This window comes from Aquarana catesbeiana, linkage group LG08 (assembly GCF_042186555.1).
Source record: "Aquarana catesbeiana isolate 2022-GZ linkage group LG08, ASM4218655v1, whole genome shotgun sequence".
Lineage (NCBI taxonomy): Eukaryota > Metazoa > Chordata > Amphibia > Anura > Ranidae > Aquarana > Aquarana catesbeiana.
In genome coordinates, this window is record NC_133331.1 from 168,220,219 (window position 1) to 168,235,675 (window position 15,457).

A 15,457-nucleotide genomic window follows, 5' to 3' on the forward strand; every position below is an offset into this window, starting at 1 on the left:
ATAACAATTAGGTTATATATAATTTCTAGAATATCTCTGGCAGTAGGAACATTATATAAAACTAATTTATTGATCTTTTTTGTGTAAGACAATTATCTTAATTGCCTGTTTCATTAATCAGCTTGGTCAAGAAGCACTGCCTGTTGAGATCAGAGATCGGCTCTGTACACCAAGCGGTCCTTAATGTTTACATTGATTATTATGCATTACCCTGAGGCTAACATACTAGACCCGGAACACTTCTTTCCAGATTAGGAGAAACCATATGCAACAAATTGAAAGCACTGTTGGCGCTATTATAAATCCTGTATTATTATTATTATTATTATTATAATAATAATAATGTTAAAAAACACATTTTTCTATCAGTCTCAAAAGATTAAAAAAAACATTTTTTACCTTAATGCATTGCTTGCAGGAGGGTGTGCTTAGCTGATAAAGCCCCTCTTTTCCTCCTCAGGGTTCCATGGATGTATGACATCATTTGCCTAGAAACCATGCACATTTTTAAATTATTTATTTATTTTTAATTTGAACATACATATCTGGGCTTTAAGCAAAATGTCTGGTGTCCTCTGACTGGTTACCTGACATCTCAGAGCTTTTCCTCTTCTCCTCTGGTGTCAGCGATGGGGGGTCCTCAATGCTGTATTAAATGTACAATACTGCTATTTAAAACAAGTTGGGGTCAGCTACCCTCCTGATCCCATAGATATGCCCCACTACCTACTTCAGATGAACTAGCTACCTCCTGCATTGGCTGTGGCCTCTCCAGCTTGGATAGTTCAAGATCTTGTCACTCGTCATGTGAGGACATTACTCCACAAGGCCTATTAGAGAAGACATCTGCTCAAATCCTACATCAGAGGGAGTTGGTCCCAAGAGGGTGCTAGGGTAGAGTTGTACAACAAAAGAAAGCTACTGATTGCATGAGGTTAGCAATGCAAAACTTTGTCTTTTTATCTTAGCCTGAACAGATAATATTTTGCTTTTTACTACTGTATGCTTTTGTATTTTGTATCGTATATCTCCGATGTAAATGGAGTCCGTGGTGTATGAATTTCTGCAAAAGTTTAAGAAATGTTTATCCATCCACACCTCCTTTGCTATTTGACTTGGTATTTAGTGTTATAGCATGCTGGCATCAGGCTATAAATCTCTCTCCTAACAGCAACAGTTAAAATGGAAATACCGTTCCATTCTTGTATAACATCCATGGAAACCTTCATCTTTAGAGTACTTCATATGCAGCTGCTCTCCGGGGAATCGGGATGGTGGTGGCATTATTGGAAAAAGTCTGCTTTTTTCTTCTTTGTTCTGCCAATTACACTCATTAGACAAGCAAACATGGATTGCTGTTTTGAAGAATTCCCCAGTCAGCTATTCTCATTAGATCTTGTGTTTTAACAGTTCTAATTATGTTAGTCTTTGTGCTGTGAAAAAAAGAAATGTTCTATTCTTCATATAAATATTGAAAATAAATCACTGAATGGAGATATTACACAGAATTTGTTGTCAAGCCATAGTGATGATGTCACTTCTGGATGTTTGACTCTTCTCAATAGTTACTCTGTCCTTGTATATGCGTGTCTGATAAGTTATCGCGCAATCAGTACTTTCTGATATAAAGATTTACTTGTGATTTACTTATGTTTTCGCTCAAGATATATACAACTTTCCCCCAAAATTGACACATTTTTCTAACTGAATCTTAGGTAACAATGCATGTATCTTGGGTGAAAGCTTTAATAAATTGAACCTTGAAATGTTCTTTAAATACAAAACTTCCAATAACCTATCAGATGCCACATCGATTCCTTTTTTTGTGTCACTCTATTCTGATCTATTCTGACTTGTTTTGCAAATAACCAGGTTCTGTGGTTCTAATTGCTGCTTTGCCCAACTTGACTCCCACACCTCACCATTGGTTTCATCACTGTGATAGAAGGTGTGGCTTTTGTAGTGCTGCTTATTAAATATTCAGTCTCCTTATTCGCAGCCTTGGGATTCCACAGCCTTGGCTGTCAAATCAAGATATACAAATTATAGAACAAAAAATATGGCAAAGAGTATGTCCAAGTATGAAAGTCCATTTATTGATTAAACAAGCCAATATTTTTCAGAAGTTATGGGAGACACCCTTCATTATGGCTTCAAACTTCCAAGAGATACGAATACTTGGACTGTAAGAAACTTTAATTTGAAGATAGCTTTGGATATGGTAGTATCCCTATGGCAGCTTTCTTTGTTCTATATTTCATCACTGTGATATGGTAGCCTAACTGACCAGCTGTGAGGTGCATGGAGTATGAGGATCCAAAGCTCTCAACCACAAAAGCTGGTTGCCATTTTAAAAACTGAACGCCCGGGGTTTCCATATTGGGTGTCAACTGGGAATTATGGCTCCAGCTACTTGGAGGCATATAAATGTATAAAATGATTACATCAGATTTGCTTTAAAGCAATGTTTTTCATACCCTTAGTTCAAACAATTGTGTTTTATGGACAACCGCAAAAGTAGGCTGAATTGCTAGAACACTGTATATTCAATCATTGTATAGGCAATATCCCCTGCAAAATTATGCACTGTTAGAACTTCTTGAAATACTTGGGAAACGCTGAATAAAAAAAATGATATGCTAATTTAAAAAGGTATAGCAAAGCTGCCCATAAGTATTTTGCACTGGTATTCTCCCTTTGTTCAGATTAACTTTATGTTGAGATACTGGCAGGGATGTTATATTAATCTGATTTTATGGTTTTATTTTGCAGTCATTGGTTCCTTTTAACTAAGCAGCACAACTTCACAGTTTATAGGAACGGACACCAGACAAAACAAAGATGTCTGCCAGAGGGGGGAAAAAGAAAACAACCAAGCTGTCTCGCTCGTCAAGGGCTGGAGTCATCTTTCCGGTTGGTAGAATGATGCGTTACTTGAGAAGAGGAACACACAAATACAGGATAGGCATGGGAGCCCCTGTGTACATGGCAGCTGTCATAGAATACTTAGCAGGTAACTATTATTTTCACGATGTAAATACTCAGCCAAGACTGTGGGCACACAAGTCAGATGATTTATTGACACCTAGAAAACTTCTAATCTTACCGGAATTTTTAATACTTGGTAAATGGGCTTCAAAAAACGTATGCTGTTCTACATAAATTTAGGTCATACAATTGTACAGATATTTAACCACCTCCTAAATAAAGCCAAATTCAACTTTCAGTTTAAATCAGCTATATACATTTCAGGAGTGTTAAAACAAAAAGGTGTTCAATTTCTTACAAATAATTTTCTTTCTAAAAAAAAAAAAAAAAAAAAAAAAAAAACCACACTACAGTACTGAGTAAAAAAGCCTGTCCCATCTGCAGGGTGGGACCTTTGCTGAGGAAGCAGTGGTCTCTCTGGAGAGGTCTGAGGCATTCTACGGAGTGACCCCTAGCTATGCAATAAGCACAGCTCATTTTTCCCACCAATTGAAGAGCTCTAGCTGTAATTCATCAGGTACATGTCAGACCTCTGCAGAGAGAATACTGCTTCTACACAAATAGCAAGTGTCCTTGTGAGTGAGGCTTGTTGACGAGAGACAGGTATTTATTTTTAAGCTGTAGCTGCTTTAGAAAGAAAACAAAAACTGTAGGACATACAGCACATTTCATTCTGATACACGTTGAATGTATTTAGCTAATTTAAACTAAAGGTTTAATTGGATTTCAAAGCTGAACTTCAGAAAAACAGCTAAATACACAGATAAACTACATTCACCTCTCAGATGATTTTTTTTTTTCTGTCCATTCAATTCTGAGATTTTCACAGGCCTGCGAAACTGTAAAATCAGGCTGGAAACCTGTAACAACTAGGTATTGTTCCTGTCCCTAGTCTGATTGGATAGTGAAGAAGAAGCAGCAGACTAATGAGCTCACATCTAGGTGGTTTTGCTCGCTACAGAATTGCAGTGTTTGCTGAACAACATAATTTTCTCACTGATTGGTTGCACTTGTTGCCCAGTCTTAACAGAACCCATATACCAGTCTTCTAAACACCTAGCGGCCTAATAAAAAATTATCCTCAGAATAAAATGTACACAGTAAGGGCCAGTGTTTTGGCTTTTGATTGCTTCAGAACTGCTTAACTTCCCAAACAAGCCTATGAGAATGCAGAAATAGCTGAAGCAGGTGAAATGCAAATTAGCTGTACTGCCAGTGGATTCTAAGGCCTCATTCATGGGCATACCTATCCGTACCCCCTTTGTGAAGGGCAATCTTTGCCCACATGGGATGCACAAGTGTTCCTTGCATCCGCATGCCGGCAGTCCAACTTATGTTCATTGGAATGCTGCAACTGCATGGACACAGTCGGTAGTTCTAATTTGACAGCCATACAGGTGCATTTAGAGACACACACCTGCATCCACATGTCTGTCAAATTGGCACCAGCTTGAGTGCAAAAGTCAAAGTGCCACACCAAGGTTTATAATCTGAATTTAGGTTTTATTCCAGACATATGCTGTAGTCAGTGAGTTTCAGGGAATGCACATTATCTCCTTCATCGGGGCTTTAACCCCTTCCCTGGTGTTTCCAATGAAAGTTCATAACACCCAGGGGGCAGGAAGGTTCGCGATCATGTGACCACTGTGATTGGCTGTCACAGTGGTCACATGATCAGAAGCTGGCCCCGCCAGCTACTGATGTCTTCTTGGCACCAAGAGACATTTTCACTCTCCCTGGTGTCTCCATTGAAAGTTCTGTACACCCAGGGGGGCAGAAAGGTCAGCAAACATGCGAACACTGTGATTGGCTGTCAGTAGTCACATGATTGGAATCCAGTCCTGCCAGCTACCAATGTCTTCTCAGGACCAAGAGTCGTTTTTAGCAGCTCGATCTTCATGCTGGGAGCACGCAGGGAACATGCTCCCAGCACATAAACATTGCCTGGCCAGCGATGCATTTATGGGGTCGCAAAAAAGCTGGGCTTTAGCACCCACATACCGCACATATGCGCTGCTGAGCAGACAATGTTTATATGGATTACTACATGTAAAGGGGTTAAAGTGTTACAAAACCCAGGACTGAAGCAGACTTCTATCAGTGTCCGGCCGAGCACTAGTTAAAGTTTGTAGGAAGAGTTTTCATGCTGTTGTGGGTTTAGTAACACTTTAAAATGAGCATTATCCACTGGTAGTTACTCAAATTGAAAGTTTAAACTCTGTGTCCTGAGCACTCAGCACTGGCTCAGCAACTGATAGGAAAAAGCTGCTGCATCCCAACAGACATGATTGAAACTGCCTGCATGTGGATTCACAGAACACTTGTGCATCCCGTGTGGGGAAAAATGCTCTTTGCATGGGTGATAGGAAAGGTCCTCATGTGAATGAGGACTAAAAGATCTCTGAAGCATCTCAGACTGATTTCAAAACCACATTGCATTTACCCAACAAGGCCGCCCACACAGATCCTAAATATTTACTTCAATATGTTTTATTCCGGTAAACACTAATTATTTACTTTTTTTTTGTGAACATAAATCATAAAGTGACAGAATGAAATTAGCCACTGTAAATTAAAACATTGATTCATTTTATTTAAATCAAAGATCTTAGATATATAAGTGCTGATTTTGGATTTGTTGGTAATGGCTGTTCTGTTGACTCACAGCTGAAATCTTGGAACTTGCGGGGAATGCAGCTCGAGACAACAAGAAAGGCAGAATCACTCCAAGACACATCCTTTTAGCAGTTGCTAATGATGAGGAACTTAATCAGGTACTGGTGTGCAATTATCGGCCTTTTAAGTTGTACACAGATCTAAGTTTTATGTTTATAATTTAAACAGCATATTTGTTCAGTTAGAATTGAAGATAAGCCTTGTAGTATATTTTGCAGGGGTTTTTTTTGTTACATTAGGCGTCAACAGGAAGCTTGGATATCCTAATAATTAGAAACTTTTAAAAGGAAACCAATTCCATTGGCTAGAGATATATTGCTTTCTGTGCAGTAGCACTTGTGCTGTAAATATAAAGGGAGACCTGGTGGAGAGAATGGAAGGAGGGGTGGCATTACTAAGGGAGGAACAGGGTCAGGGAATGGTCAGCTAGGTCAGTGTATTTGGAGGGGGTGTAGCCCTTACCCGATTGGAGGCAGAGGTCCTTGTTACCTGCTACTTCCCCACCTGATCGGAAATGTGCTAGGAGGGTTCGCCTGTCCCCCAGGTCCAGCGGCAAGGTAGGAGCCCCTGTCATAGGGACCCTCCAGGTCCTGCTACAGGGCTTCATGCTTCCAGTCCCAGCGGTGGCCCTGGGAAGAATCCTCATCGGGACCCGAGGGGGGAGAAGGGCATCCTGCTCTTACTCTCCCTCCTCCCCCTCTCTTCAGGTACCAGAGCCTGCGGCACCCCCCCCCCTGCTGAGGTGCTGAGCAGGGGGCGGCTCAGCATGGGAGACGATCGGGAACACGCAGTGGGGGTGTCACGGCCCCTCAGCTGCTCCCAGCAGGAGATCATCTGCCCTGGATGTTGGAGGAGATCACACGGAGGGGAAGTCCGCTTTACTCCCCTGCCCGCTACCGCCACGGGGATCTTGAGCGTCGGCTCTCTGTGTGGCTTAAGTGCAGAGAGGAGCTTGACCTGCAAATAGATAATCTATGGGATGCAGGAGGGTTTCGGGCGCCCTCTGCTGGTCTTCCAGGGCCGCTGCAGCCTGGTAATGTCAGTGGAAGAAGGCCGGAGCTGGTTGATCTGCCCCCTTAAAGTGACAGCATGTCCCTGCTGCAGCTGGGGGTTCTAAGGTACCCCGCAGCTCATCATACTTACAAGATACGGCTGGGGCAGATGGTGATGCTTCCAGGAGCCCTGAGCCAGAGTTGCCAGAACGCAGGGAGCAAGGGACGCTGACGCAGCGGGAATCTTCTGCCGAATCCGGTGAGGTCACCAGCAAAGATGATGGGCGGTCTACAGAGAGGCACCCTGCCTTGCGGAGCCAGCTGGGATCCGGACAAACGGCTGTTCGTGGTTCAGTGCGGCTGCAGCCTGGTAAGTCGCATTCTATGTCTGTTTCTGGTTGTCAGGGTGGGACGGTTAGTTTAGGGGTTCCACTTGGGGTTCTTTCGAGGGTGTCAGGTCGGCGGCGATTCAGGCACCCCCAGACTTGCGGCTCTTCAGGATCTTCTGTCGGGGCCCCCCGGGCGCGTTCCGGTTTTGGCTGCATTTTTTGAAGGTTTATAGGAGTTATTGGCCCGTTGTGACACGGCCGGGTCTTCTTTCCCATCCCAGGGGCCCGCGGGTGGATCAGGTAGTGTGGGCTTGGTGGTTCCTTCTTCACCTCCCTCAGCAGGGCTGATATCTACCGGGGGGGGGGACACGGTGGCGCCTGAGCAGGGCCACAGAGAGGCAGCTGTCAGGACTGAGGCAGTTGCATCCTCTGTTTCCAGTATTACGTCTGCATTGCAGACGGAGACGGCTGGGGGAGTTGGAACCCCTCAAGGCAAAGGTGACCACGGAGAATAGGGTGCGGTTGGCGGATGCGGCAAAGTGCGAGATTTATGTGTACTTTGAGGGCCTGCTGGGGGTCTATCTTAAGCAGGATGTCATTTTGGAGAAAATGTAATATAGAGAAAGGGTAAGGTGGACGAAAGCAAGATAGAGGAGGAGGCGAAGCGACACTGGCAGCTTATCCCCTGCACTTTTCTAATTGGCTTCAGGCTTTTGCCATCTTGGCCAGCATCATTGGCAAAAAGGCACTGGAGAATTGTTCTCCACTTTTTTTTTTTGCTATCTTGATGCCATTAGGAAAGCGTATAGAGTTTTACGGGGGTACTGCTTGGCTGCGTTTATGAAGAGCACTTCCGCCAGCAGAAGGCCTTGCGACCTGGCTTGCGCTGGGATCATAAGGACATTGGGCTTTGGATGAAGCTCATGGCTCAGGCGAGAGGGCTTCAGGGCAGCCCTTTCTCGGGGGGCTAGCGGTGCAGGTGCATGTTGGACAGTCGGCCAACCTTTAAAAAAAAAAAGGAGTTTGTTGGCAGTTCAGCGAGGGGTCATGCCGTCTTGGCGTGGCCTGTAGTTTTCGCCTTGAGGGCTCTGGTTGCGGGGGCTCACACAGTTATGCCATATGTTTTAAGAGAGAGAAGTCCCAACTAAGGGGATTCTGCTTCAAAAAGGGAGGGCACCGGTAGGCCTTCCCGCGATGGTGCCATATCTAGGTAGATGTCCAGAGGGAGGCAGCATATTTCCTGGCAGATGGTTTTGCTCATGGCTTTCGCATCCATGTTCTGTGCTGATGGCTCCATCTTCACGGCCTCGGTATTTGAAATCCACGTGGCATTCTCCTCAGTTTGTTTCTGACAAATTGGCAAAAGAGTTGGAACTTAGGAGAATGGCTGGACCATTTGACCTTCTGCTCAGTCTGTCTTTGCATGTGTCTCCGTTGGTGGTGGTCCTGGAAAAGGAACCCAACATCAATTAGGTTAATACACCATTTGTAGTACCCGAAGGGAGCTTCGGTGAATGATGCCATTTCTCCAGACTTGGCTGCAGTGTCGTATACATCGTTCGATGCCGCAGTCAGTTGGGTGCAACGCTACAGCCAGGGATCGTTGTTATCAAAGACAGATATCGAATCTGCTTTTTGCCTGCTGCCGGTTCACCCTGGGAGCCAACATTTTGCTGGGTTGTTTGGGGATGGGCAGTTATTTTCCTGACCGCTGTCTCCCGTTAGGCTGTTCCATTTCCGGCATGTCTTTTGAGGTTTTTAGCATCTTCGTTGAATGGGTGGTATGGGAAAAGACGCAGGTAAGATCGGTGATACACAATCTCGACGATTTCCTTTGCATTGGTCCCCCAGATTCCTCGGTTTGTTTTGTTTTATTACACACTTTGGAATCTATTGCGACACGGTTTGGGATTCCTCTGGCGCCTGAAATCACGGAGGGTCCTGCCACGGTCATACAATTCTGGGGTATTGTCATAGACACGCAAATGATCAAATGATGGAATGTCATTTGCCGATTGACAAATTGGAAGATCTGCAACAGATGGTTGACGAGGTCAAGACAGCGAAGGTTAAGCTTGAACAATTGCAGTCCTTATTGGATATGCTTAATTTTGCCTGCCGCATTATGCCTATGGCTCTAAGTTTCGGGATCATCTAATTTGTTTTCATTGTGACAACATGGGGGCGGTGGAAGTTTGTGTCCAGCCTGTCTGTCTTCATTGCCGCGGTGATGCGCTTACTGTGTCACCTTGTCTTGCGATGTTTAAGTTTGAATTGTCTTTGTGCAAACTGTTCATGTCCCAGGTGTTCAGAATTCCATTGCCGATTCATTGTCTCGTTTCCAGTGGGAGAGGTTCCGAAGGCTGGCAACAGAACGGGGGGGGGGGGGGGGGGGGTTTCCTTGTCATGAGCAGCTGTGGAGACTGGCATTGGAGTAGGAGGGGAGCTGTTGCGTTGATCTGTGAAGGGGGGCACGTGGGCTGCCTAATCGTCGGTTTGGGGTGAGTGGTCTGCTTTGGTAAGTTCGGGCGGTGGTTGCTTTTCCACTGCAGATGTATTGTCTTTGCTATTGTATTTTATTGGGACGGAATTTGCCAGGGGCACATCAGTTTTGAAACTGAACAGGGGCTTGGCCGCATTCGCTTTCCTCTTCCGGATGCATGGCTTGAGTGATGTTACCAAACACTTTATGGTGAGACAGGCCAGGATGGGTTTTCGGCACAGGGGGGGTGAAGCTAGATACCAGGCGCCCGGTTCTCGTTTGATTTGCGTCAGGAATTGGTGGAGGAGTTCCCCGTGGTCTGCCTCTCTGTTTATGAGGTGCAGCTGTTCACTGTGGCTTTTGCACTTGCCTTTTTTGAGGCATTCCAGATTGGGGAACTGGTTAGCCGGAAAAGGTGTGGTGCAGGTGGGCTGCGAGCCTCGGATATGACAGTGGCTGACGCCCCAGCATATGACTGTGGATATGACAGTGGCTGACGTTAGGATTTATATTGGGAAATCTCAAACTGATCATCTGGGAAAGGGGGTTACTGTGTCCTTGTTTTGGGTGCTACCAGACTCAGTTTACCCAGTTTCTTCTGTTCAGCGGCTTGTCGAGGCGAGGGGGTCGGCACTTGGTGCCTTTTTGCTGCACAAGGATGGATTGATTTTCTTTGTCATGATTTCAGTTTTTGGCTATTTTTTGCCGTTGTTTTGCTGGGGCAAGCAGCGGGGTTTTCCCAGTTCAATACTCATTCTTTTCATGTGGGGGCGGCTACAGCGGCGGCTAGATGGGGTTCAGGTTGTGAGACGCATAGGGAGGTGGGAGTCCGATCATTTTAATATTTATGTTTGCCCTCATTTGCTCTGAAGGTGTCAGCTGTTCTTTGCATTGTAGGTTTTTGTGTGGATCTCTGTTTTCTTTTGTTTTCCTTCAGATCTTCCTCCTGGTTTTGTCTGGATCTTGGGGGATTCCTATGTTTTTGTGGGGCTGTGAGGGCTGACGCTCATCCTGAGGGGAGGCAACTTGGCAGCCTACAGAGTGAGGCCATTCTGAAATGGCTGGGGTTTCAGGGCATGATGTGGGGCTGGGTTCTCCCTGCATTTCATTACTATTATGAGTCAACAGGCCCCCCGGATATTTTAGTGCTGCAGGTTGGGGGTAATGAGTTGGGGGTCCGGGCCGCTTGAGACCTGGTGAAGGTGGTCAAATTTGACATTTGCATTTGATGCGTGACTTTCCCGGATGTATCATTGTATGGTTAGATATCGTGGCTAGAAATGTTGCCATTTTGCTCACTCCATTGGTCGTCTGAACAAGACGAGAATTAAGTTAAACAAGGAGGTAGACAGGTTTGGGGCTTAGTGGTTCGCCATCGGGAGCTGGAGGATTAGTCTGTCCGCTATTGGAGGGACGATGGTGTTCACCTGAATGTGGTAGGGACAGATATTTGGTCTCTGGGCCTGCAGGAGGGGGTGCTGAGGGCGTGTGGAGGGATTTGCTTGAATGAGGTGTCACTCAAGCTCATGTGGCGGGCCAAGGGGTCTTTGGGGGTCAGTAAACACATGGTTACAAAAGTGTGGGGCCCATCTAAGGTATGCCGCTTCCACTTGGTTAGCAGTGGTTTTCCCAGGAGCGAGGTCTCCTGGGGGAGGGGAATGTGGAATTATGTGTGATGTCGGAACGTCTTCGAGCCGGTTGGTGTGCAGCAGAGGACATGGAAAATTCCAGGTAAAATTGTGCCTTAAGGACACCCAAAGACCTCTTGTTGTTGGGTATTACATTGTTGAATTTGCACTTATTGGTATGTTTTAATGTTATGATATTTTATTCTTTGGTTAATAAAATTGGCTGCTGTGGCCGTATAAAAACCATGTTACTCAGTCCGTGTCTTTATTCTAAATTTGTAAGGACCCAGGTTGACGAATCCTTTCGTCAAGATCATGATAACGTTTTCATGTACTCTATTGTATACACAGTAGCCATACCTGTAGTAATTAATGAAGGTACAAGTAATGAAAACAAAAAGGGTGTATATCCGTGCTCGGAACTGATTACAAGCAACTGTACAATATACACAGATACCAGGCACATTCAACATATATAAAACAAAGTGCAACGCTAAACATATGATTAAATAAAAATAAAGTGCAAAGTTCTGTGCAATAAAGTGCATAAATCAATATATGCAAATAAACAGTGATCAAACTAAAGTCCATAAAAGGAGTTCCATAAAGAAATCCAAAATTCCGTGCTGAGGATGGAAGATCTGTGTGGTAAGTGTACACGGAAGAATCACCAGCGTGTCACCCTTCACACAAACAATTTAAGGCGCTTACCGGAAAACCAGTGACCACCCATACTCAGCGAGTCATAAAGCGCTCAATCGGATCTCAGATCTACTAAATAGGAGCCTGGATGTCCTCTCCGATGTCCATGATTTATGGACAATGGCAGACTCGCAAACAAGCCAGAGGACAATGTCCAAAAACACTCAGTGATGCTCAGTAATCATAGTGCATGAAAGATCCACATAGCGCAATACTGTACAAGTTTCACATTTAATAAAATCGTAGTGCACTTACATGAAAGTGGCATAAATGAGCGTTTATACACATATCCAAGGCTGATCAGTTTCCCTAGTGTAAAATGGCCGAACTTCGATCGCGCATGCGCAGCAGTAAGCGCCTTCAATTGTTTATGTGTGAAGGGTGACACGCTGGTGATTCTTCTGCGTACACTTGCCACACAGATCTTCCATCCTCAGCACGGAATTTTGGATTTCTTTATGGGACTCCTTTTATGGACTTTAGTTTGATCACTATTTATTTGCATTTATTGATTTATGTACTTTATTGCATAGCACTTTATTTATATTTAATCATATGTTTAGCGCTGCAATGAAGGTACAAGTGGCATGGCCTAGAGATCTATTGATTTATACTCCTATAACATTACTGCGTTGGCATTGCCGCTTGCACTATTGGATGAACAAGTCTTAAAGCTTCATATATTGCAGAAATATGTGTGAGGCATGCAGATCCAGAGAAATACCTAGCTGCAGCTGAACATGTGTCTACAATATTTATCTTAATATGTCCTTAATTACAGTTACTCAGAGGAGTCACTATTGCAAGTGGAGGTGTCCTGCCAAGAATTCACCCCGAGCTTCTGGCTAAAAAGCGTGGCTCCCGTGGCAAGGAGACCATTCTCTCTCAACCAGTGGAGAAGAAAAAGAAGAAGGGTGGCAAAGCACTGGATAAAACAGCAAAGAAACCAAAAGCGGGGAAAAATAAACTACTGAAAAAGGTCAGAACAAAAATAATGACTATCTGTAGAATACAAGTAATGCAGTAATTGCCATTTGTGAATTGATAGTGAAAAATGTTTTACTAGTAATTTCTTTTGCTAGTTACTTCTCTACAAGCTTGTCACGTACAAACAAATTACTCTGAACATCTATAAAGCTCACACCAAATATATTATTTGTAGAGGTGTGCTGCACCTGCTATTGTAATGTAGAGTGCTTTACTATTTCCTTATAAAAGTCTGATAAATTGCATTTATAGAGACCCCTAAGTGTGGTAAAGGTTTTGTAAGCAAGCAGGTATGCACATTAATACATATGCATAAACACCTTTTTCATTCCAAAGAATTCATTTCTGTCACACAATTCTCCAGATCCAAGAACGCACTTTTCTCCACTACAGTTAAAGCTTGGCCAAAGACCTGGCCCAGACTGACTGGATAAAGATAGAACAGCAGAACACTGATATAATTATCCCTGTGCTCCTTCCTCCTGTCGGCAAGCTCCAGTGTTAGAATGACAGTATGGTGCAATTCAGTAGAACTTGATTGACTTGCGCTGCTGTTCCTTCTTTTCCCAGGTTTGAGTCCTGTGGTTTTTTTTTTTTAAGTTTTCTGAAGATTAATTAACTATGCATTACTGATATGCATGAAGGTATTATTTCAAAATTAATTAAAGCCCAACTCCAGGAATATTTAAAATTTGCACTGGGACCACTGCACAGGTTAAATACTCATTATGTCTAGAAGGGCTCTATCGCTTATCTGTCTCCCCACTCTAGTGGCTTCATCTTCAACTCCTTTGCCCAAAGCTCTGGCCAGTGGGTGGAGTATCTGTGTCATCACATACAATACAGGGACTTTATTGCATGGATTGTATGTTGAGGACGCTGGAGTATAACCATAGCTGGTCTCCGTTTCAAAGAGGCAGCTACTGGGGACCAGTTGCACTGCTAGAAGGACCCTGCTGGAGCGAGGAATCAGGTGAGTATTTCTCCTAGTTTCTCTGCCCCTAAACATAACGAGCATTTAACCCTTGCACTGTAGGGGGGGCCCACTGTAAGGGTGATTATTTTTATATTCCTGGAGTTTGACTTTAAGGATTTTGATAAATGCATCATTTTTATTAAAAATGGCTGTATTATATCTCCATGTAGTTCTGCTTCAATGATCTGACATTACAATATTATTTCAATACTAACCTTTTGATGATAATGGCTTTATTACCCCCATGAACTCACATGCACAATGTATCACATTTGTAGAAATATGCTGTGTTTCTTATACAATCAGATGAATGTGGATCCATATAATCCATACACAACTATCTCTTAATGGTATCACAATGGATAAAAGAGCGTAGCCGGATTAATTATAGATATTTAAAGAAACCTGTCTCTTTTTGTTCTCCTTACAAGGATAAACAAGTGGATGGAAAAGAAGGTGCATCCAGTTCAGTGTCAGAGGATGGACCTGGCGATGGCTTCACCATCCTCTCATCAAAGAGTCTGTTGCTTGGGCAGAAGGTGATTATGATGACTATATCTGAACTATAAAAGGGATTACTAAACCTGTATTGTTGTCACTGCCAATCTTGTCAAGACTCTTCTTTCATTTCTGTAATTCAGCACAGTTTTTTTATTGCAGATAAGTGCTTTTGTGGCATTTCAAGCAACCCTGTTGCTAAAATGAAAATGTTAATAAAAAATGCCCTTGTGCAGACAAAAGCATATACTTGCCTCTTGTCAGGAACGGACACTCGCAGAATGGTAAACTCCAGGTTCCACGTGGGACTTAGTAATTTCTCCTGCCGGCCCCAAGTCACTACTGTGAAGAGTGGGGGGGGATCACCAAGCGCAGAGGGGTACGAGGAAATTAACAGACCCCTAAGTTGCGGTTTCAGACAGACTTGGCGCTTGGCTCTACAGGCAGCAGGGGAGGTATTTTATTGACTTTGGGGTTGGTTTGCTAAAACTGGAGCATGCTAAATCTGGTGCAGCTCTGCATTGAAACCAATCAGCTTCCAGTTTTTTTGTCAAAGCTTAATTGAACAAGCTGAAGTTAGAAGCTGATTGGCTATCATGCACAGCTGCACTAAATTTTGTAGTCTTCAGTTTTAGTAAATCAACCCATTTGAGTTTAACAACAGAGTCACTTTAATTCACTCAATTAATTGCCAATCTTTGGGTGGGCATTAGTGGGTTGACTTACCCTTTAGTTTGTTATATTTATGGAGGACTACAGTAAAGAAATTTCCCTGAAATAGTCTGTTTTTAAAAACTATGAAGATGTCCCTCTCTTGAAGCTGAATTCACAAAGCAATCACTCATCTGATATTGCTAAGAATCTTGCCATCATTTCCATTTGCATCAGCTGCATCAAACTAGGGGAAATCCCACTGATGGCATTCTGAATGCACCAAGAAATCCCTATTGCAATTCTTACTAGTATTGTGTCCACAGCAGCACAGCACAATGATTTAGTGACCAGCACTTCAGCCTTGCAGCACTAGGGTCGTTGGTTTGAAACCTAACCAGGATGCCATATGGATGGGGTTTGCATGTTGTGCTTGTGTGGGTTTCCTTCAAGCACATTGTAATAGGTTACTCCTGAATAAACTGGTCCTATTTTTTAACACTTGTATAAAGTAAATATTTAAATAGTACCAAAATGTTACGCAGTGC

At 43.6% G+C, this 15,457-nt stretch overlaps 1 protein-coding gene across 1 annotated transcript in view; it reads left to right on the forward strand.

Moving 5' to 3' along the window:
- MACROH2A2 (macroH2A.2 histone) overlaps window positions 1–15,457 on the forward strand; it is an 81,407-nt gene that overhangs the window by 47,826 nt on the left and 18,124 nt on the right. The window contains exons 2-5 of the mRNA XM_073596696.1: window positions 2,773–3,013; window positions 5,656–5,762; window positions 12,579–12,776; window positions 14,192–14,299. Coding sequence (XP_073452797.1) covers window positions 2,842–3,013; window positions 5,656–5,762; window positions 12,579–12,776; window positions 14,192–14,299 — 585 coding nt within the window. The 5' untranslated portion in view covers window positions 2,773–2,841. The remainder of the gene's footprint in view (window positions 1–2,772; window positions 3,014–5,655; window positions 5,763–12,578; window positions 12,777–14,191; window positions 14,300–15,457) is intronic.